The 26,948-nt window shown below is 35.1% G+C and overlaps 1 protein-coding gene across 2 annotated transcripts; it reads right to left on the bottom strand.

The window, feature by feature from the left end:
* LOC144435914 (cytohesin-2-like) lies at positions 1–26,861 on the bottom strand. 2 transcript variants are annotated; one of them, XM_078124555.1, is made up of 14 exons: positions 26,704–26,861; positions 24,189–24,262; positions 22,145–22,209; positions 21,244–21,322; positions 19,727–19,845; positions 18,728–18,808; positions 16,706–16,818; positions 15,667–15,815; positions 15,061–15,172; positions 7,182–7,258; positions 6,191–6,268; positions 5,506–5,587; positions 5,174–5,243; positions 1–4,593 (listed from the first exon to the last, which is right to left on the bottom strand). In XM_078124555.1, exons 1-14 carry the CDS (start codon positions 26,777–26,779, stop codon positions 4,521–4,523), a joined length of 1,248 nt encoding a protein of 415 aa, XP_077980681.1. In that variant the 5' UTR covers positions 26,780–26,861; the 3' UTR covers positions 1–4,520. The 2 variants fall into 2 exon arrangements, with proteins under 2 accessions (XP_077980681.1, XP_077980682.1); XM_078124556.1 differs by having other exon boundaries at positions 21,244–21,319.
* Positions 26,862–26,948: the final 87 nt, after the last annotated feature.

Below are 26,948 nucleotides of genomic sequence, written 5' to 3'. Positions count from 1 at the left end.
TTGCTATAAATGTAATTTGGTTTTATTCTTTACTAACATTTCTAATGAAAGTTGAAAGTTTTCTCTGCACTTACACACACTCTATACCTTTCATCTTGTTACCACACTGTCTTATCAGAATTGATCAGGAATGCAGCTAATCCAAGCTAAATGTAACTGACTGGTGGAAATCCAATTTCAACAGAAATGCAAAGATGCCGGCACAAGAAATCAAAATTTTCGATCAGAGAAAATTTTTCTTTGTTAACTTTGGTGACAAGAGACTGAAAGATCAGCCATTGAGGGTGGCACGCTTCTTATCCCTTTCCTCAAAGGGGAAGGGATGATAAGAACCCCTTTGCCAACATCTTTTACAGTCTATGAGAATCATAATTGACTGAAAATCATAAAATGATAATCATAAACTTCAAAATTCCCTTTCACGTATGTTCAGTCCAACATGTATCCTTGTGATATTTTTGACATATTCTGTGCTACCAGTTTACATTCTAATTTCAACAGTTGTTTCCCAAATTTGCATATTTCGCTATTTGGAAGGCAAAGTTTGCAGTAGAATATACACATCTAACACATTTAATAGCAGTAAGCTGGAAATGCCTGTTTGTCCATCAGTTCATCAATCAAATGTTGCACGTCAAAAACACTCTGAAAAGCAGGAAATTTTATGATGACAGAGACAACAACAAATACACCAATAAACACCAGCCTTTCATATTTACAGTTGGGCACTATTAGTTTATTTTTACTAACTCCTCTAAGCTGTAACTAAAACTGAGGCAGTTTCTTTTGATTATTAGCTCATAGAGAAAAATTCTACACACCATAATTTTTTTTTTTTGAAATTGAGGAAGCTTCAAGCATTCAGTCTAAGCTCAGTGTTGAGTCAACATTTTATTATTTTGTGTAGCGACATCACTGGCTTTAATTAATGCTTTTCTGTCTTTAAGTTCAATGTAGAAAGTCCCCCGGTGTCTCATGAAGGTCATGGTTTATGGTTATCACAACACTGACATATAGTTAAACTAAAATTCAAGGACTTTTTCATCAGATCTCCCGGAGTATTCAAATGAACTTTAGTCATTTTCCAGGAGTGTTGACCAGTGAAATCCATTCTATTTAACTACACACCTGCTTTTTGATACATATTTCTCGCCTATCAAATCAACACTTACATGACAGCAGAGATTAATCTTTCAGTCGATCAATTTTCCGGGACTTTCCAGGAGTCTGTTGAAATTCCACACATTACCGAAAGTGTGAGAACCGTGAAAACTACCCAAGCATTGGTTCTGTAGGACAAGACAAACCAAGACAAGAACACCAATTCATCTAACTTGACACTTCCCACTAAAAGATAATTGAGTTGTTTAATGTAACAGCTGTTAGAACTAAAAGAAACAATTTCATTTATAGCAATATACAAATCACAAAAGTTTTTCATAGAATGAGAGAAATGTACCACGATGTTTCCCCACCTAGCTATATATATCCACAAATCAAATATCAAACTCTTCTATAAAAAAAAAAGTTTCATTTTATAATTTTGGCCCATCTTATAAGTGATAGACTTTATACATTTTAAAATAATTTGAACTTATTGGTATCACTGTTTTGGGGTAACATGATACAGCATGCAAAATGAATAAATAAATGTACAAAAAATTTGTATTACAGTATTTCATTCAGGTTCAAGTCCATGTGTGTTTTTTATTTCCCTAGTGGGAGAGTCATTATCCCAGTATATCGGGATTGAATGACTTTTTGACAGGTTTAGTTAGACAAGAATGGAAAAGAGTTGTTTTGGGTTTGTTTGTTTGTTTGTTGTTTTTTGTTTGTTTGTTTTTGGGGTGAGACAATAGCTATGCCAGTCACAGCATACAGCTGAAAATCCACAGTGCAGATTACAGGTTATGTCTGACAAAAGCCCAGTGCAGGCACTGTAACAGTGTACATAAACAAGTGTTGTTACAAGGTCTGTAAATTTGATAAGAGTTCATAGCTGTATTTACAGACATGTAACAGGTCTGTTGGCACAGGCATGTATACAGGTCTGTAATTTCTGACTGGACACAATGCTGTGATTACGTGACTGAAACAATGACATACATAGAGATGTACAACAAGTTCTGGGTCTGTATTAAAATTAGCTCACATTTCACGACTGTTACACCTACATGTAACCGGTCTGCTGGTACATGTATGTATATGTTTAATTTCTGAGAATATCTCACAAATGGGTAATAGTAATGATTTTATGATATACTTGTGTACACATCTGTGTATAGTCAGAAATACACAGGTACTGTTACATGTAGCAAAGACAGATCCTGTGACATGGCTGTATACTCAACAATGTATCTGTTGACAGGCATGTGGCTACAGCTCTGCTACAACCCTTGTGTTGTCTTTGCTGACACACACCTGTACCACGGGAATGGTCCAGGGCCTGCACAGGACCTGTTTGCGGGGCGAAATTTTATTTGGTGTACAGATCATGTTACATGAGCAGATAAACTTTTAGACATTCTAACTTGTCGCGGTTTGTACAACATAAACAAAAAATCCACCCGTTTCATATAAAGATGGACACTATCTGGGCTCACACCTGAATGAATGTAATACTCAATGATTCAATATAACACAAGTGACCACCAAAATATACTTTGGTCACATCATTATATATTATTACATCTCATAGCTGGGTTTTTTTTGTATAAAAAAATGATGAATTTCTTGCTATATTTTTGGGTATTATTTTTTGGGGTGCCAGCCCCAGACAAGCAAAACTTGACCAAAAAATTATCCAAACTTGTATTACATATCATAAGTATCTACATAAATAGCATAATCACATAGGAATCTTACATTCAGTGTACTGAGTTATCACATTTTTCAGTATACAGTATTGAAGGTCAACCGTTAGTAAAAACATATGTTGAGTGCTTTACACACACAATCTACATGTAATAATAGCAGAAATGCATTGATACAAGTACTCCTTGCATAGATTGCTTTGGTACATGGTCAGTACAGAATTCAGACTTCATAGATTAAACTCTTGACAAATGCAATGTTTTTTCACAAATATTCTGTATAACAGAAGTAATGTGCTGATGATACAACTCACATTTTTTTTTTAAAAAGAGAGATTTGGCTGTCAATTATTTTGCTCTAAAAAGATACTAGAACCCATCATTTGTACAAATTACCTTGATTCTGGGTTGACCTTTGAACCTGTTCACACTGGTATCACAAAGCTGGCTGAAGGAGGACAAGGGGTGGTAACTTTTCAATGTGTAAACACACAAAAACATATCCCCGCAAGTGATGCTAACCACATCCTTAATGATGTTGTATATGAGCATGTACGACTAGACTTGATAGTATTGACCTCATTACAGGTATTTATACACACCTGCCTACCACCTTTCAGAGTCAGGAATACTCAACATTAGCTACCTACCAGTACTTCCGTGTGAACAGTGATTTTTTCCAAACATAAAAACTACTCCACATACAAAGAATATACTTCCTGGTGAAAGAATTTGAGTTTTAACACAGCATGAGGTAGTACAGAGAAGCTAGCTATAGAAGTGCACACATAATCTTTGCAAGCAACTTTTACCCTGCCTTCAATTTGAATTTCTGCCTAAACTGTCACAAGTAAAATATGCTAGTTTCTTTCGTTCAAATACAGACAAAAAATTGAAGGATTACTTTATTTAGAGTTGCAACATCAGTACCTTTCAGTCCACACGGTGGACAATATCAATGACATTCACAATGTACACTTAGTCTAATATTCTATCAAGTCCACAACCATATACCCTACAGACACCAATTTTGTCATGCCACCCATCACCTTTATGGTCATACAATACAAAAGTCAGACTGGCCGATAATAAATTTCATTTATCAAAAATTTTAGTATGGAAATAAAAATGTATTCATTTTTAGGAGTCAAGTTTTCAGTTAGTACTATAGTATTGGTACCTTGGACCACTTAGATATCATCAGTAGTTTGGTGGACACCATTGTTTGATCAGATGATGATCAGGTGACCATCATGTGACGGGTCACCTGACAGCAAGATTTGGAGAGATTTTCACATTTATTGTGTTGGGGTCAAATGCAGGAAACTCATGGTAACACTCCCATTTAACTGTTTCCTTAAGAATAAACTAAATTTTGTTTTGTACCACAACATAAAATCATTACAGAGTTCTGCACGGGACATTTTTCTCATGAACACATCCTGCAAAGATTGAACAACCGTGTATGGTATAGTAAGGTGTCTTTCATTTGTAATTTCAGTTAAATACAGGGTTGGTCCAATGGTAGTCACTTTGTTAATGTATAAGTATACAAATCATTACAAGTACTGCATTTTTTGCAGCAAACTCTACAATAGTTATCTACTACACATATATACTTTTATTTTTATCCACGGCATCGGTCTTCAGTGGCCAATGTCTCTTAGGATTGATTGTCATAAACGTAGTAAGTTTCATCATTCTCTCTTATGTTCTGTGAGTGGCTTTTTTCTTCCTGGCAACCAACATGTCATAGAATGGATCCTTACTAATACTGGCTCTGTAAAAGTACAATAAATACATTCATGTCAGACAAGTTGAACCAAATTAACACTGTGAGATGTTAACACAGTCACTGGGTATTTGTAAGAGACAAGTAAAATGAATGTCTGGTTTCTTGTCAGGGTGTCTTTGACAATGTTTTAAGTCAGTACTGCAAGAGTAGTAATCAAATGTTGACCTGCTGTTAAGGTGACCATATGGATGAGGATTGGATATTTAACTTTATAAAACAATTTTATTGTGCCTTCCCACTAGAAAAATCAATGTGAAACTACATATACTAAGTCCTTGTTTGTAACTCAATAAATTGCAAAAGATTAATAAATGTGCAAAATCTTTGTCATTGTACGTACAATAACAAACTTTTTACACATTTTTTAGCTTTTTGAAGTGTATTGAATTACAAACACAGATTCCGTCAATGTTGTTTCACATTGAATTTCTCAAGTAGGAAGCCATGATAAAATTGTTTTAAAGAAATTGAAAATCCAAAATAAATACCCAAATTCTCCTCCATATGACCACTTTAATGATATAAAGCTAGAGAGACCCTTCTGTGATTAAACTGCTATACTTACTGAATACTTTTGATCCAATCTTCTCGTTCTTCCTGTGACGCTGCTGACATTCTGTACACTTGATGTCTCCCTGTAAAAACAATGATTTCTTAACCATTAATATCACGTCATCTTTTAATCAAATGTGCTACTATTGAAAGATTTGGTGAGATTTTCACTTTGTGGCTAAACTGTTTCACAGGTAAGAAAGTTACCCAGTGGGATTTTGTTCTATGGAGTACCATAAATGAGTGTGGTTGTATGTACATTGTAATCACGTACCAGGTTCAGTAAAATCACAAACTACAAATGTAAGTGTTCCAATTTCTAATTGATATCACCAAGTGACTTACCTTCAACAACCTTGCCATCAGCATCTGTTTTACATGCTTTGATCACTTCCTTGCCATCTGATGAAAACAACTCAAAACACCACTGAAAAAAAAAGGACAACAAATTAAAATTCTACTCCAAACAGCTCACAACACCACTGACAAGACAATAAATTCATATTCATCTACCAATCAGGTGGTATTCATGGTTCTCTGTCATATATTCCTATATATTCCTTTGTAAAGACTTAACTCATACTGGAAGTAATGCTCATTATGCATGGATCTCAACATTTATCATCTCAAACTTACAGTAGTACAATCTCAGATTTGAATAACAACACAACATACTATGACAGAACCCCACGATGCGTGAGTGCCAGTGTGGGGTACTCAGGGGTATTTGCATGAGTGTTTGCAGTTTTCTCTGCGTCACTCGCACAGCACAAAACACTGCAAACATGAGTGCAATACCACTGAGTATCCAAACAGGCATTCATCATGGAGTTCTGTTCTTATTACATATGTTTACCCGAAACAAATTTCTGTAAAAATGACACTATGCAATCCTGAGCAAATGATCGTGTCCTCATTTGCACGCAGGTATGCAATGTTTTGGTATTGCATTGTAGCGTAAATACCACTAGTATGCACGTGCACCAGTGCAAGTAATTTCTGGTACATATGTAATAATATTTGTACTTACAGGTTTCCTACTCTCCTTGCTATCAATTTCTTTAACAAGTAGATTCTCCAATGGAATAATTCCACGTGGTTCTTTATCCTGTAATAGAAGGGAAATTTTTATTACTATTTAGGTTGGTAAGGAAGTAACCCAAAGACTTGTCTTGGTGTAACTATCCCAAAGAGACTTTCTTTGGTGTAGATAGTTCCTTGAGATAGTAACGCCAAGAAAAAGTCTCTAGGTTAGCATAGGATGTATTGCCTTCAAAAAACATGTTTTTGAAGATTATTTGTAAAAAGTCGTGAATTGGTGGGAGACATGTTGTTATGGGGGTTCTGTACACACTGTAGTACATTGTTAGATGACATGGGACACTGGTTCAGGACAGTAGAACTACAGTATGTATTCCTGAGAACGTCTGACCATTCCTAATCTTGTGGTACAGGCACATTGGAAATATTGGTATCTGAATTATGCAAGGAATGGCTTTTCTTTTATAAACAATATTACCACCTTTCTACTACATAATACCTAAATGCACTGCAGTGCAAATACCACTAGTTTGCTAGTCTTGATGCCAACTGAGTTTCAAACTAAACCACATCTGGTCAAAGTCCCCCAATCAGCACAAGAAGTTGTTCATCCAATCAGTGAACCCAAGCTTCTATAGTGACATAAACAGTGTAGCATCCCTGAGTTGACAAACATACCATATTTGGACAGTACATAACTGCCCCCAAAAACACCAACTTTATGAGGGACTGTGTTATTGGTTAGAATTTTGCAATTGACTAACAAAGACATGATGTTAATGACTGTGTGGGTTGCTGTGGATGAATTTTAAATTGTATCTCGTGCATTTCAGGACTTCTAGAGTAACCACTTTGACTATACTATGAGTGGAGGTGTAAATGGTAATGATACTGTATAGAAACTAGACTGCTAGTAAATATAGTAGTATGCATACACACTGGTACAAATAGTCATGTCTACATAATGTAACAATACTCACAGTGGTGTACTCAAAATAGTAGAGGCAGTTATCAGTTAAAATAAACCATCTTCTCTTCCAGTTCCTCACTCTGCCACCTACACATAACAAAATTGTAAATAAAACAACACAAACTGTTATTATGGCTTCTTTCATGTAAATCAAATTTAAAGAAAAAAATACAGAATATTCTCCCTCTTTTGTTCTAACTTAAATATAATTTTCACAGAACAGGCTACTAGGGGAAAAAAAATGCTGACTTTGAGGTCAAAGGTTAGGTCAAAGGTTAATTGGTGCAGCAGCAGCAAAATGACATGACCATGGTGTGAGGTGGTAAATCCGTATGACATGAGACAGAACAAGGAATGGCTTTTTTTATAAGTAATATTAGCACCTTTCTATTACATTAAATTATGAAATGCTCATTTAATACAGCAAGTTCTACAGTTGACCCTTCACCTGCAGTGATAGTTACAAGGGGAGCACCATTCCAGGAAATAAACTTGACATTTTTTGTGAACTTTGGATACTGAAAGTCTCTTCATGATTTTTGCGTCACAGAAAATTTCATGCAACTGTCTAGAAACAACAAACTGAAAATTGCTTCACATGCTTCACTGTGACTGTCTTTAGCACTGTGATTCAGCACTGCCTCATTGTAGTCAGCAGACATGCATACCCCTTAACCTTCAGCTAAACAATCATGAATATGTATTGTTCATCTAATACATATGTATATCTGCTAACTCCCATCAGGAAAAGCTTGACTACTGCTGGGACACTGGATGTGAAGCAACTTTCAATTATTTGGCATTTCTTGGCAGTCACATGAGATTTATGTGATGTAAAATCATGAAATGATGCCAGAATCCAAAGTTAGTAAAAATGTCTTAACTTCCTGGACTGGCATTGCCCTTTAAAATATAGAGTCATTGTCTTCTACAGAATACTAATAATTCAGGAGATGTTAACATGATAACCAATTTCTGGTGATTCATTTTTAAAAAACCGTGATTGCTATCTACTCCTTCACTTGTTTGGCAAAAAAAAGAGAATTGTTTCTGGTCAGTGTGCACATCTCTTAAATACCCTTTCGTCAAGTCTTTTTTATGTGCGTTTGTCCAGCCCATGCAGTTTGCAGATCTGGGGGAACACAAAAATAACCCTCCCTACTTCAGTGAAGACAACTGCAGAGTCAATCATGAACAAGCAAATGACATCTGCCCCACATACACACTTGCTCTAAAGTACTAAATAAAAGAACAGTATTAAACTGCCATAAATAGTAGACTGAGTGAAAGATTTGTTAAGAATTAAAAAAAAAATGCATGGTGCATGGCTGTGCTCCCCTTCCTAGCGCTAGGATGTGAGAGGTTCCCTGTGTACGTCAAAGTCTTAATTAAGACGTAAGTGTACTTGATTGGAAACACCTACACATAGCAAATTTCCATGCATGAAGTTCAAATTCTTAACATATAGCAAATTTCCATGCATATATGTCAAAGTTTTTAAGTTGTAAGTTATAACTGATTGAAAACATCTACATAATTTTCATGTACACATATTATTAATTATAACACATCTGTGTTTTTCTGACATTAGAAATGTCTAAAAGAATGAAAACTCAAAAGAAAACCTTTAAGTTTGGCACATTAGCATATCACGCTTACAAAATTTGAGGAAATAACACCAACTGAACTGGTGATTGTACTAAACTGACAATACACTAAACTAGTGTGCATGAGTACACTATAATCAGTAGTAGATAATATGAAATAATACAAAATCACACAGTAAAATTTATTTTCAAAACATTCACTTCCATTTGTAAAAAGTTATGTAGCTGTTCTACATATTATTGTATATTGTACCAAGTGTTTCACTGATTTTAATAGAGAACAGGTACATGTATTATGAGAAATGTGTATTTATGACATATGAAGTGTCTCATATTTGTGCCAGGTTTGGTTGAAATTGAGATATGGGCATCAGAGAACTGGCCATTTAGGAAAAAATAAAGTGACTGAATTGGATTGAATTGAATTAGATTGAACTGAATTAAGACAGGGCTGTGCACTGAAGTACACATTTGATGGATATGGGTCATTTCTACTGCCCCTCCAGGATAAGTTTTTTTCGGAGCTAAAAACTTATTGAGTCCCCTTTGTATGTAATCTAGTTAAAATAAATATTGTGTGTGTGTGTGTGTGTGTGTGTGCATGTATGTATGTATATCACAATATGTAAACAGTTAATCTTTTAATATAAATGTCCTATAAGATTTCCCTACTAAGAACAGCATTACAAGAAGCCAACAAGACCATATAGTAGTTCAGCTCTTTTTCAACACAAATCATCTAGGGTAGTCCTAAATGAGGAGTACTTCAGAAGGCTTACCCATTATACTATACAAAAAACACACTATAGGTCTAACCTAGTATTCTTTGACATTTTCACAAGGATATTTCATTTTGAATGTTACCATGACAACGTGTTTTCAATATCATCTCTTGACCATTTTCTCTAGATACCATTACATATCTCACAGTGAGTGATGAGTGTGTATATGGCCTGTTGCTGAAATCTAACCAATACTTATAAAAAATGTTGTCTTTATTTCTTCAAAACATCTTCATATGCAAATGTTACACTGTCATTAAAATCAAAATTTCCGTTGATGTTTCTTGAACAACGGTTATGGTGCAACTCTGTTTTTACCAGTACAGATGTAAGATCAATGTATCTCAAAATTTAACAAATTTTTTATGTCAAGGCACATACAGGTAATAATCTTTATTTGTCATGCCCTAGTGTAGTCATCATAGTAATGGTTAGAGTTCAGCAAAAACATATACTTGTGCATTTGAATAAAATCCAAACATACTATTATAAAAGTAATACATTGTACATTCAACATCACAGACTGCTAGACTAGTCTACTAACTCCATACTATTCACTATATACTGTGCTTTGTATGGCTAGCACGGCGACAACTTAAAAAAAAAAACCAAGGCTGCCAGCAGCCAGCCTAGTAGCCACCATTACATGCAACAACGGCATCGTGACATGCAAACAAAAAAAAAGTTGAAAAACGGAGCAAAAAGTGGTAATATCTGTGTGGATAACTAACCTCCTGTTGCCAGTATTAAGCATTAAATTTGCCATAGAGCCAGTGTTGGGTTTAGAAACAAGAGAAAAGAAGCAAACAATGTATACATGTAGGATGACAAATGTTGGCAGTTACATGTATAGCTGTATTTGTGTCATGGCACAAAAAAAACGAAATCTGTTCTTTCTAAATCTCTTTTCCATTCCGATATAAATTTTCAATGGATGGGTAATGTAAACAGACTGCATTGGGGGTTAAAGGTCAAGTGATATGTTAACCATGGGTGTTTTGTACATTTGATGAACTTTTAACAATAAACACATAACATTACTTTTTTTATATATAGGTACATGGACAAATTGTGTGAATGAAAAGTACATGCTGTTAGTGAACGATTAGTGAACTATATTAGATGACAATATGAGACAATACAAACAATTAGTGAATAATTTAGTGAAATGAATTAGTATATATTAAAGTTAATCATTTTATTAATAGCAGCTATAAAAACAGTAAGACTGTCTAAATTAAAGTGGCCATATGGATGGAGATTGGGTATTTATTTTGGATTTTTAATTTATAAAACAATTTAATCATGGCTTCCTACTTGACAAATGAATGTGAAACAACATTGACAAAGTCTGTGTTTGCAACTCAATAAATTGCAAAAAGCTAAACAAATGTGTACAGGGTTTGTTATTGTATGCACAATAACAAAGATTTTACGCATGTATTAATCATTTGGAATGTAATGAGTTACAAATACAGACTTTGTCAATGTTGTTTCACATTCATTTGTCAAGTAGGAAGCCATGATCAAATTGTTTTATAAATTAACAAGCCATTGAGAATGACATAGTCCCCGCTATGATTGGGTTTTAAGGAATTAGCACTACTCTGATCACGCAACAACAGTTGTGAACCTAAATCAAACAGACTTAGATATGTTGTGTCTGCTTGTCGGACATGGAACATGCCTACAACAAGAAAGGATTGTTCGGGTATGGGGGATCATATCAATATGAAAATGGATATGCAAATGTATGTCATAGAACACTGTCCTAATACCAACTCTGAATGAGATCTGTTCAAGCATGTCTGAGTTATGGCTTTGGACATGGAAAATTCGCAAACAAAATGGCTGCCAGGCAGCCATATTGGATCGTATCATGACGAAAATGGATATGCACATGTATGTCATAGAACACTGTCCTAATACCAACTTTGAATGAGATCTGTTCAAGCATGTCTGAGTTATGGCTTTGGACATGGAAAATTTGCAAACAAAATGGCTGCCAGGCAGCCATATTGGATCGTATCACAATGAAAATGGATATGCACATGTATGTCATAGAACACTGTCCTAATACCAACTTTGAATGAGATCTGTTCAAGCATGTCTGAGTTATGGCTTTGGACATGGAAAATTTGCAAACAAAATGGCTGCCAGGCAGCCATATTGGATTGTATCACAATGAAAATGGATATGCACATGTATGTCATAGAACACTGTCCTAATACCAACTTTAAATGAGATCTATTCAAGCATGTCTAAGTTATGGCTTTGGACATGAAAATTCACAAACAAAATGGCTGCCAGGCGGCCATATTGGATCGTATCATGACAACAATGAATATGCACATATATGCCATAGAACACTGTCCTAATACCAACTCTGAATGAGATCTGTGTGAGCATGTCTGAGTTATGGCTTTAGACAGGGAAAATTCGCAAACAAAATGGCTGCTAGGCGGCCATATTGGATCGTATCATAAAACAAATTGACGTGCATATGTATGCCATAGCATGTTGCCCCTGTACCAAGTTTGAAAAAAATCGGTACAGGCATCTCCAAGAAACGGCTGCGGACGGACAGACGGACGGACAGACGGACGGACAGACGGAACCCAATCCATAAGTCCCCGTTCCGGACTTCGTCCGCGGGGACTAAAAATCCAAAATAAATACCCAATCCTCATCCATATGGCCACTTTAATGTCAACTCAGTTTTTACTTCAATTACCCATTAAAAGTGAAAAAAAATACCTTGTGAAGAATTCCCTATATTTCTTAAAAATTTGGATATCAAACTAGATAAAGTCTCTGAATTGGTTTCATTCACTTTCAGTCAGCTAGCTTGATCAGAACTTAAGTTAGGCGAAAAAAATATATACGTGTTTCCGATAACATGGCCTCACAAAAATAGGGTAGGTATTTCGGGATTTTATTTTATATTTAGTTCATCATTTTTAAGTGTTCTTATTCTTGAAAAATATTGCTTCGACCCAAAACCAAACAAAATGTTAATCAGAATACCCATTCTGTGATAGTTTGATGAAATATTGTACAGACATCACTGGGTGAAAGAAAACAGACGTGCATGATGATCAAGAAGACAAAGAACTTCTTATTTTTTTCTTTCAAGTGTTTAAAAAAAATGTTTTGGGTCGGAGACTTAAACTAGGGTCGGTCAGGTTATCGAACACACATTTTAAAAAAATTTATTTAACTAGGCCACTCCCATTGCAAATGTTGTCAACAACTTACTGTAATTCAATAACAATACAATATGTTTAATGACAGTTCCCTTCCAAGGCTCACACAGCATTTCTGCCTAAGTTCTATCAACGCAAATGCCGTACTAATAAGTGCAAGTGAATGAAACTAACACATTTTATCTAATGTAACATCCAAGTGTTTATTAAACATAGTGAATCCACAAGGTATCATTCTGCTTTAAATACCCACATTTCATGCCAAACCATTTCAATTTTGATATTTATTGGAGGGAGGATAAAATGTTTTGAATTTACATGTTTACAGGGTATAATTATATTTGTCATTAGTTAGTTGATTATTCGATAATATAGTCATTATTCAAGACCCATGCAGTACAATGCTATATTAATTTAGTGTAATTTGTTGTTAAAAAAAATAAATACAAAACAGAATGGAAAAGAAAATTTGCTATTCTGTTCTTACAATAACAACTTTAAATTTTTTATATCTATGAAATTTGGTGGAATTCATTGAATATCTTCATACATGGCTCTTTGTTGCTTTAGAACTTCAGACCCCCCACCCTCATCCCCACCCCCTCCCTATATATGATGTAATATTTACTCTAATCTTTTTGAAAATGAGGACAACCAGACCGAGACATGCATTAAGTGTATATGAGAGATAGTTTCTGACTACACTGGTCCTTGTCAACTTTTAAAAGAAAATCATGCAAACAGCAATACATAGCATCATTCCAACAAGTCCTGCTACAGACAGAAAGTTTGAACTTGATTTTGACATTGTCAACTTTCCTTCTCCGACCTGCGAAATTCTGTGTAACACACCGAAACCTACCCTAGCACTGCCTCATATCAAACACAGACCCCAGCAGTCAAACATGGACAATTATTCAACTATTTACTCATTTGACATCTCTTTTACTACTATAGTCCCTACTCGGATCACCAAAAGTCACAAAATTAGAAATTTGTTTCCATAATTTGAAATGTTCCTCCTTACATACACTTAACAGTTCATCCAATATGGCGGTGTACGCTTACGTAGGCAAGGACTGACATTTGAAATTATGACTAGTTCCAAAATCTAGATTCTTGGTCATCCAAGCGTGGAATTTTGTCGTCAAAGATATCTATAATATTAGATGATAGTTATATTTGACAGCTGGGTCTGATATTTTTTTTTTGTTACTGGCATGCAAGCACTGTGCTGGTGTAAGGCTCAGGTTTGTTGCATAACTTTTCACATGACGGTGTATATGGAACAATGTCAGAACTGAGTCCCAACTCACTCTGTCTGCAAGCGGAACTACATGAACATTCCAACAACAACAACAACAACAACAACAACAACAACAACAACAACAACAACATCACCTAGCAAGGCAACAAATATCACATAGTGTTTTCAACAAATTTCATTAACAGCTTGCATCATTTACAGGCTATGATTTGGGATGTGTGTGCTACATATATGTAAACATATATAACAATAACATTAGACAGTTTTTTCTTTAAACAAAATAACAACTATTCTTGACAGCTTTGAAATCAACTTTGCAGGTGCTGAATGTTGGTGAACAAATATTTGAATGTTTGAAATATCAATTATGAAACGAATACATGCATTTTGATTGGCCAAACATGACGTGTTTGTACATATATAGTGTATTATCAGGAGAGCTTGATTGACAACTGAGTTTGATGATTGCATACTCACACTGTGTACTCAGAGTGAATTACATAATGGATTGTATGACACAGAGGTGATGATAATAACATAACTCCATGTGTACACAAACTGAATACACCACACTCCAGTTATCATAGTCTACATGTACATAATATATATTTTCTAAAGATGTTCTTGAGAGTTAAATTTGTTACTGGGGATGCAATTAGAATGGTATTGCAATAATATGTAACTGAAAAAACTCGGCATGTTCCTAAAAACTGAATCATCAAAAACCAAATAATCACAACAGATACCATTATCTTAGTCTGGAGTGGAGGTGTAAATCGTAACGATACCGAAAAAGAACTGGACTACCATTATCTTCAGTGTTGTAACTCTGCGACAACATTTTTCACAGGAGTTTACAAAGTTTGACAATTGTATATGTACCCCCCCCCCACCCCCATTATGTTGCAAAAGCTAAAGAGCACTCCTAGTGTCCAAACTATTACAATCTTTTGTTTTTCCGATAACTGGAATATGGCGTATTGATCCCAATATTTGAAGACTACTTGATGATACATAAATTACTGACCTTGCTTCAATAACCATCCCTCTTTGTCAGGGTTGAAGAACGTATGAGTCAAATCATTACCATCATCATCAGGTATCTTGAACGGTTCTTTCTTTATGCTGTCGTATAAACTCTATCAAAGGCATACACCAAATAGGAATATGTGAATATGACAGAACCTCATGACATGTGAGTGCCAGTGTCAGTACTTGGGACCTGGAAGGGGGTGTTTGTATTTGTGCTTATGGTGTTTACAACTGAATTTTCACTTGCTGCACTTGTGAAAGTATGATCACACAGAACATCGCAATCACCCCACCCCCACCTTCCACCCCCTTTATTCACATGTCGTGATCTAGACAAATCTACAATGTCTGCATATGAGAATTTCAGGAACCAAGTATTGAATGCCCACATACTATGTTCAAATTTTTACTTTACAAAACTCTAGGCCAATACACAATATCACGATTTGTGCTGCCCACCCTTGTCTTTTCTAGTAGTAAGATACTGGGTTTGGTAAAAGGAACATTTATGACTGCATTTATGACTGCAGGAGATGCAACTTTAGTTAAACTCAAACAGTCAAATTTTGGGCTTGGGAAATTTAGATATTGTAAAACCTACCTCTAAGAGCTCTCTGGGTAGATCACCACCATCATTGATACCTCTGTTCATACTTATAAACCGTTCTATGGTTGGTTTATCTCGGACACTTGGATTGTGCAGACTGGTATTCAACATAATGATAGCAAAGGATAACACATAGCACGTATCTGAAACAGACAACATGGACCAGTAATGAATGCAATGACAATGAATAATCAATTTTCCTGCTCCAAGATGCATTGTGTGAGAGGACGTTGCCTATGTTGTTACATTTAATCTTGTTTTGTCTTTATTACATTTGAAATAACATTTTCATCAGGAAATGATGAAAAGATAGGTTGACCTCTTTGAATATGAGTGATTTTATAGAACAAAGACTAAACACCATCAATGACAGAGAGGGAGTTTACAGGGGAACCCAGGGTACAGTCAGGTGACAACCATCCCCGAGTAGCCCCTCCAACCCCCTCAGCGCTTACACAATACATGCCATTGTATGGAGAGATGCGCAATGCATCTTGGAACCGGCAACAGGTCTATAGATAATGTTCTTGTTGTGTACTATAGAACTGATGTCATACACAGTTGACTTATGCCAGACACATAATGCCTTTCTTAGTTTCAGTGGATTAATTATTCCAAGCACATCATACATGTATATAGACTCCTCCTGTGTGAGTCTTTGAACTACAAGTACTTCTCCACTGGATTTTATCAATAATAGTTTAAATCCCTTGCTGCCATCATCTTACTGTATGGACATTATGTCACATCAGTTTTCCAATTACACTCAGGTCAACAAGACCACAGGTGTGGACGAAAGCTTCAGTTTTGCTTTCACTAATTACATGTATCAATTGTGTGGAATGTTTCAAACTATGTTGACACAGTAACCTACAGATGAGCTTGCATGAATTATATGAGTGAAAGCTTTTGGAAAACATGTCATACCAGTTTCCAGTTTATGAGTGTACATGTAAGTGTTTGGAAAACGTGTCATACCAGTTTTCTTGTCATGAGAGAATGTAGAATATTTGAGAAAGAGAAATGCACAAACCTGTTGTTGTGAATACACCTGGATTACTCATACAGTATCTCTTGGCAAAGGCTTCCATCATACGATCTATTTTCTGTGCTTCACCTGGCAGTCGGAAACTCCATAGGAATTGCCTGTCAATCAAAAGCGACAATCAAAATAGTTATTTTGCTTGCCATACGACAAAAGTTTTCTGCTGATAATCATGAAGAAAGTTCTGCTACTTGATTATGGTTCAACTCTTTCCATCTTGTGGGTAGATTATTGAGAATTCATATTCTTTGGTGATGAAACAGGACAGAAACACGATATTTGAATCGTACATGTTTGATTATCAAGTTTGTTTGATCAATGTTGATCATTTGACAAGTTCAAGTTCTTGTTTTACTTGCTAAATAAAAGCATGTTTACTGCTGAACATAGCATGATTGCGATTGAAGAGAGAATTTTGTGAATGTTTGTTAAGTTTTTGAAACTTTGCTAAATAACAAATCATAGTGTTTCAGCAGTGAAAGTGTTGTTATCTATCAATTACATGTACCTATCATTTACAAAAACTTGCTAAATGATCAACTTTTGATCTGAAATGCATGTGTTACATATACATGTAGTCTTCTGGTGAACTCAGTTTGTTTTAACTGTAACAGAGATGTTGAGCACTCATGAAATTTTTCAAGTGTCTTCTAGATTTATGAAAGTTACCCTCTAGACTCAGTAAATACCGACAAATAGCATGAAAACTATCACCAGACTTCAAACACACCCATTTCAGTTTATAAATGTTAAAAGTTCATCTTTCTGGCCATTAACAATAATTTGGAGTAGATGTCACCAGTCATAAACCTAGACTTTAAGATACGTTGTGTCTGGCCTCGTCCTTCTCCTCTTGCCAATGTGTGAGGGCGCTCTATCACGGCACATCTTTATATATAGACTATCACAAACCCTTCCTGGTCTACAAACTGAAGGAGAGTACTAACTCAACTCAAAGACTGGTGACCTTTGTATTCAATGAATCCCTGTTAGTTTGTTTACCCCTGGGGAGCCTTAACAAAACACACAAGCGCTACCACACTCCAAGCAGCCGGTCACTAAAATCCCTCAATCAAAGGTTATGGCAACAGTAGCGAACAACTAGGGACATCTGGTGATTCTATTTACACCATATCAGTTACGTTGAAAGTTTTTACACACTATTTGGGCAAAAATGTGATAACTTGTTTGTTTATTTTGTCTATCAGTTGGTTTTAGATGATAAACATGTCTTTGTCTGTTTGTTTACTTTCCTCCAGTGTTTCTCATATCTTTTTTTCAATGTATGGCTATACCACTGTGACTGTAAGTAAACAAAATGTAAAGTGCACTTTGTGTACATCTGTTGTGGTTTTAAAGTCCAAGCAAAAGGTAGATAATGGCTGGTAGCTGGTAAAATCAACGGGCTACTGCACAATGTTTTGCCAACTACTTTCTCAGGAATTTGTTTTAAAATTCTTTTTTTTTCAATCACTCTATTTCTGTTGTTGGGTAGATTTATGGGTTTCATTCGTAGATATCACCACTTACATTTCATATTTTACCGACTACTTTTAAAATCAATCAATCAATCAATCAGTGAATTTATAAAGTGCCATTTTCCACTACAATGTAGATTTCGGAGGCGCTGTACAGTTAGAATGCTCTGGAGAATAGATATGTCTTTTAAAGTTCTTTTTGAAGGCATTAGCTATTGGTTTTTGTCGGGGTTTTTTGTTCATATCTCCAATGGTATTGCATTTCATAGACAGGAAGACTTTATCTTACCTATTAACTTACTACTCCTAATGCACAGTTCTATTGTCTTTGTTGTTGCAGTTACAAATGTATTTTGCAGGAGATCATAGACAGGTAATATTGCATGTTCCTAATTTGCACATGTTATCAATATCATAATACAAATTTGAAAGATACCCAAATGAAAGTAAGATTCATTGTACAGAAAACCAAACACAGACATCTCTGTTACTTTACAGGTTATGAATATGTAGCCACAATGACCACACCTACCTGAGAGCCTGCACAAGGATCATGTCTGCAAACTCGTGTGCACCTACAAAGGCCTCAAGCACTGCAATATTGAAGTCTTTCCTGTAGAGAGCCAAACAATACAGCAATCAGTAATTATATCAAAAGAATACACACAATATACACTTTGTGACCTGCATCAGCTTGAGATACGATCCAGGAATGCATAAAACAAACGTTACATCCACAACACCACTGTCCAGCTGTCCAGCACACTCAACATAACTCACATACATATACATATACATTATGGAGACACACTGTTGTCATGACAACTGAAAGATGATGCTGGATTATGTTATCATAGCAACAGTAGACATTCCCCACACCATTTAGGTGTAGGACCCACTGGTCCTTTATTTTGTCTTTCATTCTCAAAACAGTAAGTTTAAATTTCAAATTTTGCATACTTTCACCGCTCTTTCTACAGATTGAGTGTTTACGTAGCAATGTCAGGAATTTCCAGTGTCTTAATACTAAGAAAACATACAAAATATTCTTTGTGATAACACAACTGGAAAGGAATTTCCCAAATGATAGCAATGTTAGAAGACAATTCATCTACTGAGAATGTTATTCCACTAGAAAATCCACTTAGATCTAAAAATCAAATTCCATCTGTAGAACTGGGGACTAATTTCCATACATAAATTCTCACAATTAAATTTAAGACAATTCATGTACATATTGATATAGACTGTAATTCACATACCTAAAATCAAAATTTCATCTGTAGAACTTGGACTAATTTTCATACATAAATTCTCACATTTAAATTTAAAGGAGCACAAGTGTGCCACTTTTAATACAAGTACCTTTCACTTAAATTATAATAAAAAACTAAACAATTTTTGTAATGCCTACATTTCAATTCAATTCAATTTAATTCAATTCAATTCAATGTAATATTGAGTTGAATGAAATTGGATCTTTTTTTTTTAATAGTAGTTAATTTTTATTATGTATGATTTCCCTACATACCTTTCACCTAGGTAGTCACCTATGGCAGTCTTATTTAGGCCTTCACCCTTGTACAGAAATTGTGCCACGTCATCAGGAGTTTCTTTGCACAGTCCATTCTCTATCAAATACTCTATACCCTAGAAAGATAACCAATTCCAAAATTAGATCAATTACTGCTTTTGCTAAAGTCTGTCAACGCTGGTAACAGAAGTGAGGGTGGAGGTGGGGGGTTCCTTGTAAAACTTACTTACATCTCCATACATCAGAGATATATGGAAATAACTTAGGGCTGCTGGCCAGCAAAAACAACCAACTTCTCCACAATTTTCTGTCGGCTTCTTCTTCGGGACTTTGTGCTTAAAAATTCTATGTTTCAACCATGATATATCCATTGCTGGACAGATTCATGGGTTTCCCTTGTAGGTTTTATCATCTACTTTTCCAACTTTACCTACTATTTTTAAAATTAGCTACATGATCACGAGTGGGGAACCCACATAAAATATCTGGGGAAATTTTACCTTGGGGAACTCAGATAGATTTTTGCCATAACAGTGAACACAACAACACTGTAAATCTTCACCATTCAACACAAACACAATGTCATGTGGACAATTTTGATTGCAGATACGTGAAGTCTACAATTTGTATTTTTGAATATCTATCTTCATATTTTTGATTATCTTTAAAGCCATGACAGTCATTCCCAGTAATATGCATACACAGTTTTTAAAGTATTAGTAACAAAAACAACAATTATGGAAAACTTGTGCATAGATTGTTTCCGTAATGTATAATACTGAAATTGAATGAAACGAAACTCAAATATTATAAATGTGGCATTATGAAGACAGAGTAAACCACGATTCAGAATCTCTCTTATTTCAGCGATTACGTGTACATGTATGTCAGCCATCTAGGTTGATAAGCTATCAATTACAGTTCAGCCTACCAGTAACTTAGTTACAAACTGCTATAAATACCATAACACCAACACTGCAGCATAACTTACAACAAATATGGTAACACCATACACCACATAGTTACATTATGTCAACTAATATAGACACTTTATCTTAATCATCTATTCTTTTCACTACAAATGTTTATAAAATTAACATCAACATTATCTCCAGGAATCCTCTCAAAGATAGCGACTAATTAGCATACATTTACATACACTGTAATGATTTTCCATCACTGTCTTGTACCATACCAATCCTTTGTAACGTTTGTGTCTGTCGTGTAATGTTTGTAGTATTTTAATTCTAAATTTTCAACTACTGACAGTTTCCAAATTTCCCCTCGTGGGATAAATAATGTATTATTATTATTATTATTTCATAAGAATGATGTGGACAAACAAAGTTTATCAATGCATTATGCCCACTCTAAGGCTGAAAGCTGGGGTGGTTCTTTACACTTTAACATTCATGCTACAATTACATTGTATCAACAAGAATCAAATACATCTATGGCACCACCCAGTTTTATAATTGTTGATATTTCATATTAGAAATGTGACTAATAAATACCTTCTTAGGGTCCATATTGAACTTCCTGGTACCAGTTATCATCTTCTTTGTATTACTGTCTGTCTTACTGGAGAGACTGCTACAATAGAAAGCAATAAAAAAATAGGAGTTATCCAATTTATGAAGAAACGAAACCAAGCGTTGCGAACATGTTTACAAGAAACCACTGTATATTCATAATGTACTCAATTACAGATAAGTAGCTGCAATAATTGTACCGTTCGTTTCAGTTTGGGGTTACCTTTTTCTGTTTTTTGGGTGTTTTTTTTAACTTTCCGATATTTAACTGGAAATGAACACTACAATTCCTGCTGGGCAACCTCAAATAGATGAGATCACACTGAAAATGTGAGCAAGATGTCAGCGTACTACCAGCTTCAAATTGCTGCACGTGTTGCTACTTTTGCCGATTTTGGCGGGATTGGGGTACCTCTGAACATTTCTTGGGTCTTGGAGGCTCCATAATTAATATCAGAGTTAGGGAAATGTCTGACTTTTTGGCAGGTAAGGCATACTTTAGCAGAAAAATCCACCCTACTTGGCGATTCAATTCAGATTTGAATCGCTTCTGTCTATTTGGGCTGTTTCCAGTTAAACACCAGAATGAAAAAAAAACCACAAAACAGAAGAAAAAACCCTCAACATCACAACAAACGCTTCAATTATTGCAGCTAACAGATGTGTTAGTAAATTAATGACCACAAATTATTCAATTTTACTCATTTCAAAACATATGAATTGACTACTTGAACAATTGTTTTGGTTGTACATAACTAAGTATGTGGCAGGAGAAAGAGGATTAATAGATAAATTTATAAATCTAAGATTAGTTGATTGATTGATTGATTGATTGATTATGACAATTTTATGATTGATTGATTGATTGATTGCACATGCTTACCCATCATCTCCTTCGTCCATCTTCACTAATTCAGATGTTACATCAGAAATCTCATCTTTCAATTGCTGTGGACAAGAAAACCTGTATTTAATGAACCTGTAACCATGCATGTGTGTAGGTGTAAAATGTTGGCATAGCAACTATAAAAGGGATTTGTCTTCATTTTATCGCTGAGAATTTGCATGAAGCAGAACAAGCTGAATTTATACTCTCCTTTACTTGGGTAAAAATACTTTTCTACGGTGAATATCATAATGTTAGTAATGATATGTGCTCTCAAAGGCACTATTGTAAAAATACATATTGTTACAGTGGCTACATGGATGAGGATTTGATATTTATTTGGGATTTTTGATATAGAAAACAGTTTTATTATGGCTTCCTATTTGGAAAATCAATGTGAAACAACATAGGCCAAGTCCGTGTTTACGTTTGGAACTCAATCTATTGCAAAAAGCTAAAAAAATGTGTAATAAGTTTTTCATTGTACATACAATAACATTTTACACATTTATTAACCATTTGCAATTTATTGAGTTACAAACAAGGACTTTAGTAGCATATGATGTTTCACACTGATAAAATCATTTTATGAATTTAAAAAATCCCAAATCCAAATGTAAATACCAAGTACTCATCCGTACAGCCATTTTAATACAGCTGATGGCACAATGAGGGTTTTCATGAGTCCTGGACATTACACTTTTAGTATGTACACATGTACATGTATACCACATCATGTAAGGTCATTTACATATTACATGTATATTTACACCTGACGAACCCCATTTGAGTTCTGTTGCAAGTGATTAGAATATTAAAGGTATCTTATAGAATGAGCAAAAATTACATACAGTTGTATGCTTGTACACCTCGTTGTAAGCTCTACCCTACATCTCTCCTGAAAGCTCATTGAATTTGTAATATTTAATCTAATAATACACATCCTACATTAGTGTGATTTTGAGGGTATTTTCGTCTTCTGTTTTGTGCTTTTTTTGTTCCAATGTTTAACTGGAAGCAAACGCTACAATTCCTGTAACATTTACGCGCACAGACGAGATCACGCTGAAAACATGAGCGAGATGTCAACGTACATGTATTACCAGTTTCAAAATGCTGCATGCGTTGCTACTTTTGCCGATTTTGACAGGATTGGGGTACCTCTGAATATTTCTTGCTAACGTTACAGTAATTGTAGTATGTGCTTCCAGTTAAACATTGGAACAAAAAAAAGCACAAAACAGAAGAAAAACCCCTCAAAATCTCAACAAATGCCTACAATTATTACTGAATACAGCTAAACCTATGTGTACTTTGTACGAGTATAATCATACCCTGTAAGTAATATTACAGTCACAAACTGAGTAAAGCTGATTTTTTTACTTGGAGTGGGCGGGTGTTAAAACTAGACAGCCGATGTGGTCTAATACTAGTAATATATTGCAGGGTTCATTCACACTGATAAAGCAGGGCTAAATTGTAAAACCTGTACACCATCAAAACCTTTGTTGTAACCTTATACAGTGTGGCTGAATCACATCTGTTTTATTTCAACAATAAACTCTCCCAATAAACAACCAGTATCACAAAACACATGAAAAATTATAATCTATTATTCCCATAAGAGAAATTGAATGTTTAACTACATCTGTGTATACTGTAATCTAAATACATCACATGTTAACACCTTTTATTGCCTCTCATCAGACAGTGGCAATAAACCAATCAATTTGCATACATAAACTTGTCCATCTGCTCATAAAGCACACCAACATTGTGTCTGCAGTCTGCCTAATTAATTGAAACAAGTGACTGGAATTTGATAATCTCTATGGTCTCGCTGAGACACAGTTTGAGGTCTTCTGGTTATCACTTATCTAATCACTTCACAGTAAAGAAATACCACTGTTACATTTTGTAAATAAACGCTTCCTGTAGAAATGTCTCTCTGAGGGATAGCCTGCATAAAATAATAAACAGTTATCTATCACATACTCCTCTGCATTGTATAAAAAGGGTAATTTTGTCACACAAAACTGACCTGGATCTCTTTCAAAAGCTGCTCCTTTCTTCTGCGAATATCAACAAGTAACGACTTCTCTTCCGGTGTAAGATCTAGATAGAGAAAATTACACCAAAAGATAAATATTGGTGTTACAATGTGTGATGACCAGCACAGCTGTCACAGTTCTGTTTGATTGACACTAAGTCAGTAAACTCCTTTTGTTGACTTGTTATTCTTGACAGGAGTAATTTCATGATTTAAGAAAATATACACGTATTTGGAGCCTGGAGGACTTGAATATTCACAAGTATGACGCAGACATTGTCATATTGTAGTCAGTGCTATTGTATGCTATGACACTTACAAAGTTACACGTACAGTAGTCTAATTGATACTCACCAAGCAACATAATCAATATATGCAATTAGTTAATATTACAATTATTCCAGCCATTCATACTTGCAAGGCCAGGAACAATTACACATACAACATTTTGTCACCTACTTTCTCTGTATTGTACACTCAATATTTTTTGTTAAGGGCAAGTATTAGTATGAAAAATCTATGTGAGTTCCCCAGTCATTTTTAATACCAGGGTTCACCACCAAAATTATGGTACAATGAATTGGAAACTATTCCCCCATTCTGTTACCTGGGTTCCCAAATCTTAGCAAAAACACACTACCACTGTATTAATCAGAATCATGGCATGCACTTTTGCCAAATATCCATCATGTCTGCTTTGATATCACAAACAAAATATGAAACCAAATACTGTGTTCAGGAAGACAAATAGACAAGGAATACTCCTCAATGCTTGTCTTGTTTCCTCTGCTAAATATCTGCAAACTATTGGAAGCGGGTAAACATTTGGTTAAATAAAGTGTGGTGAGGGAAATTAAATTTTTTAGCAAAATAAAATGAAACAGTGTGACACCATAACCATTTCTGTACACAGAAGGTTGTCAAACCTATACATTTGTCCCATGTACATTTTGTATATATACATACATACATACATACATACATACATACATACATACATACTGTACATCACTAAACTAAAAAAAATCTCCTTATGCTTCCTTTCTGTGGCATGTACAGATGTAGGTTGCATGCAGGAACTATGCATGTTCGTGAGACAAACAGTCATAACTGCATAAGTACAGTATCGACATAAAACCATATTTTGCATCTGATCTCCCTCATTCAAATTACGGAACAGATGAACATCCAACACAAGTTCAGAATGATTGTATCTATTATGTCATTAATTAAGGAAGTGTCTGATGAACAAATTACAGTGATGTGTTTACATTAAAAGTATAGCACACTGCATTTAATTGTATTACAAACTTGAAAGTGAAAATATTTTCATACCACCCTCTAGGTAAGAATTTGATAATGCCACATCTAATACCATAATCCCAGTCCTGGGTGTTCTGCCTTCTATCATTGATATGCTTCACTGCACATCGACAAACAGCTTGTATTGAATATCCTTGCCTTCTCCTACTACGTTTCCTATACTACAGGGAATTTTGCCAGACATTAGTTCTGTGCTGGCACAAAGAGCACTTCTGATCATTTCTACATCAATTTATGGGTAACCATTTAATTGGGTTTGTTCAAGGCTGTCACATACATATGGCATGGTCTATTAAATTGGCATCATGCAGTGAAAGTGCATTAACCAGTAAAGTACAAAAAGCCACTCCAATCTATATAAAAACCTCTCACTTCAAATCCCATTCAAAAACCAAGGGAAAACAAACTGCATCATTTCTTAAATTTTCAAGACTTTTTTTTGTCTTTGTAGACAAATAGTGGAACCTTTTGTCATATTGCATTGGTACATGTTATACACATCAGTCCTTCAACGTACTAAATTACATACAATTACATTACTCGATTTTATAAACCAGAGAAAATTATTCAAATCAGTTTTATAAATAAGTGAGTCATGCATATTGCTGATGTATTATCGCCTCTCACTACAGCCTCACCTTCGAGTTCAAATTCATGAAATATCCACGAACTATCACGCGAGTTTTTCTTCAAACTGGCCAGACAGATACAATAACTAGACGGTGCTCGCCTTACTCTTCTCGTTCATGAATGAACAGATGTCCACAGCTTGTACTCAATACTCAATTTCATCGATAAAGCGCTATTGTTGTGCAAATGCTTTCAGTGAATTACAATGTCTATTTTTTTCTTCCGAAATTGTGACAACCGCATCAATACTGTAGTGTCAGCTGACACATTTGATGGCTGATAAGGTTTTCATACCCTACCCTGTACGGAAATTCTGACCTTTGATATCAGAACAGTGCATTTTACCGGTACCTTCATGTTTAGGTTTCATAAAATAGGTTCTAACAGTTCCTTTTCTCCGAGAATTTCTAACAAAAGACAATAAAGACACAAATAATGTTGTATGTCCCACTTCCTGCTTCCTCGAACGTCCGCTAACACACAGTGCCCAATGTTGACACTTTCGTCACTCATATCGAAGACTTTACGGACCCGAGAATCGAATATTTCTTACCTGTAATCGGTTCACCGACATTTGGTATGGTGGGATTATGAGTACAGTCTATAAGATCTTGGTTCGACATTGTCATTTTGGTCGAAATCCGCAGTTCAGAGAAATATTTTCGATGAAAGCTGTGACGAGAGATGTAGTTTCAACTTGCTTTTCTCATTTATACATTTATAATGAGTGGGATGACAATGACAATACCTAGTAATATGTAGATAAGTAATTCCAGAATTATAAGACTTTAGTACGAA

This window comes from Glandiceps talaboti, chromosome 5 (assembly GCF_964340395.1).
Source record: "Glandiceps talaboti chromosome 5, keGlaTala1.1, whole genome shotgun sequence".
Lineage (NCBI taxonomy): Eukaryota > Metazoa > Hemichordata > Enteropneusta > Spengelidae > Glandiceps > Glandiceps talaboti.
The sequence above is the reverse complement of the archived record's forward strand: the minus strand, read 5'-3'. Positions and strand labels throughout refer to the sequence as shown.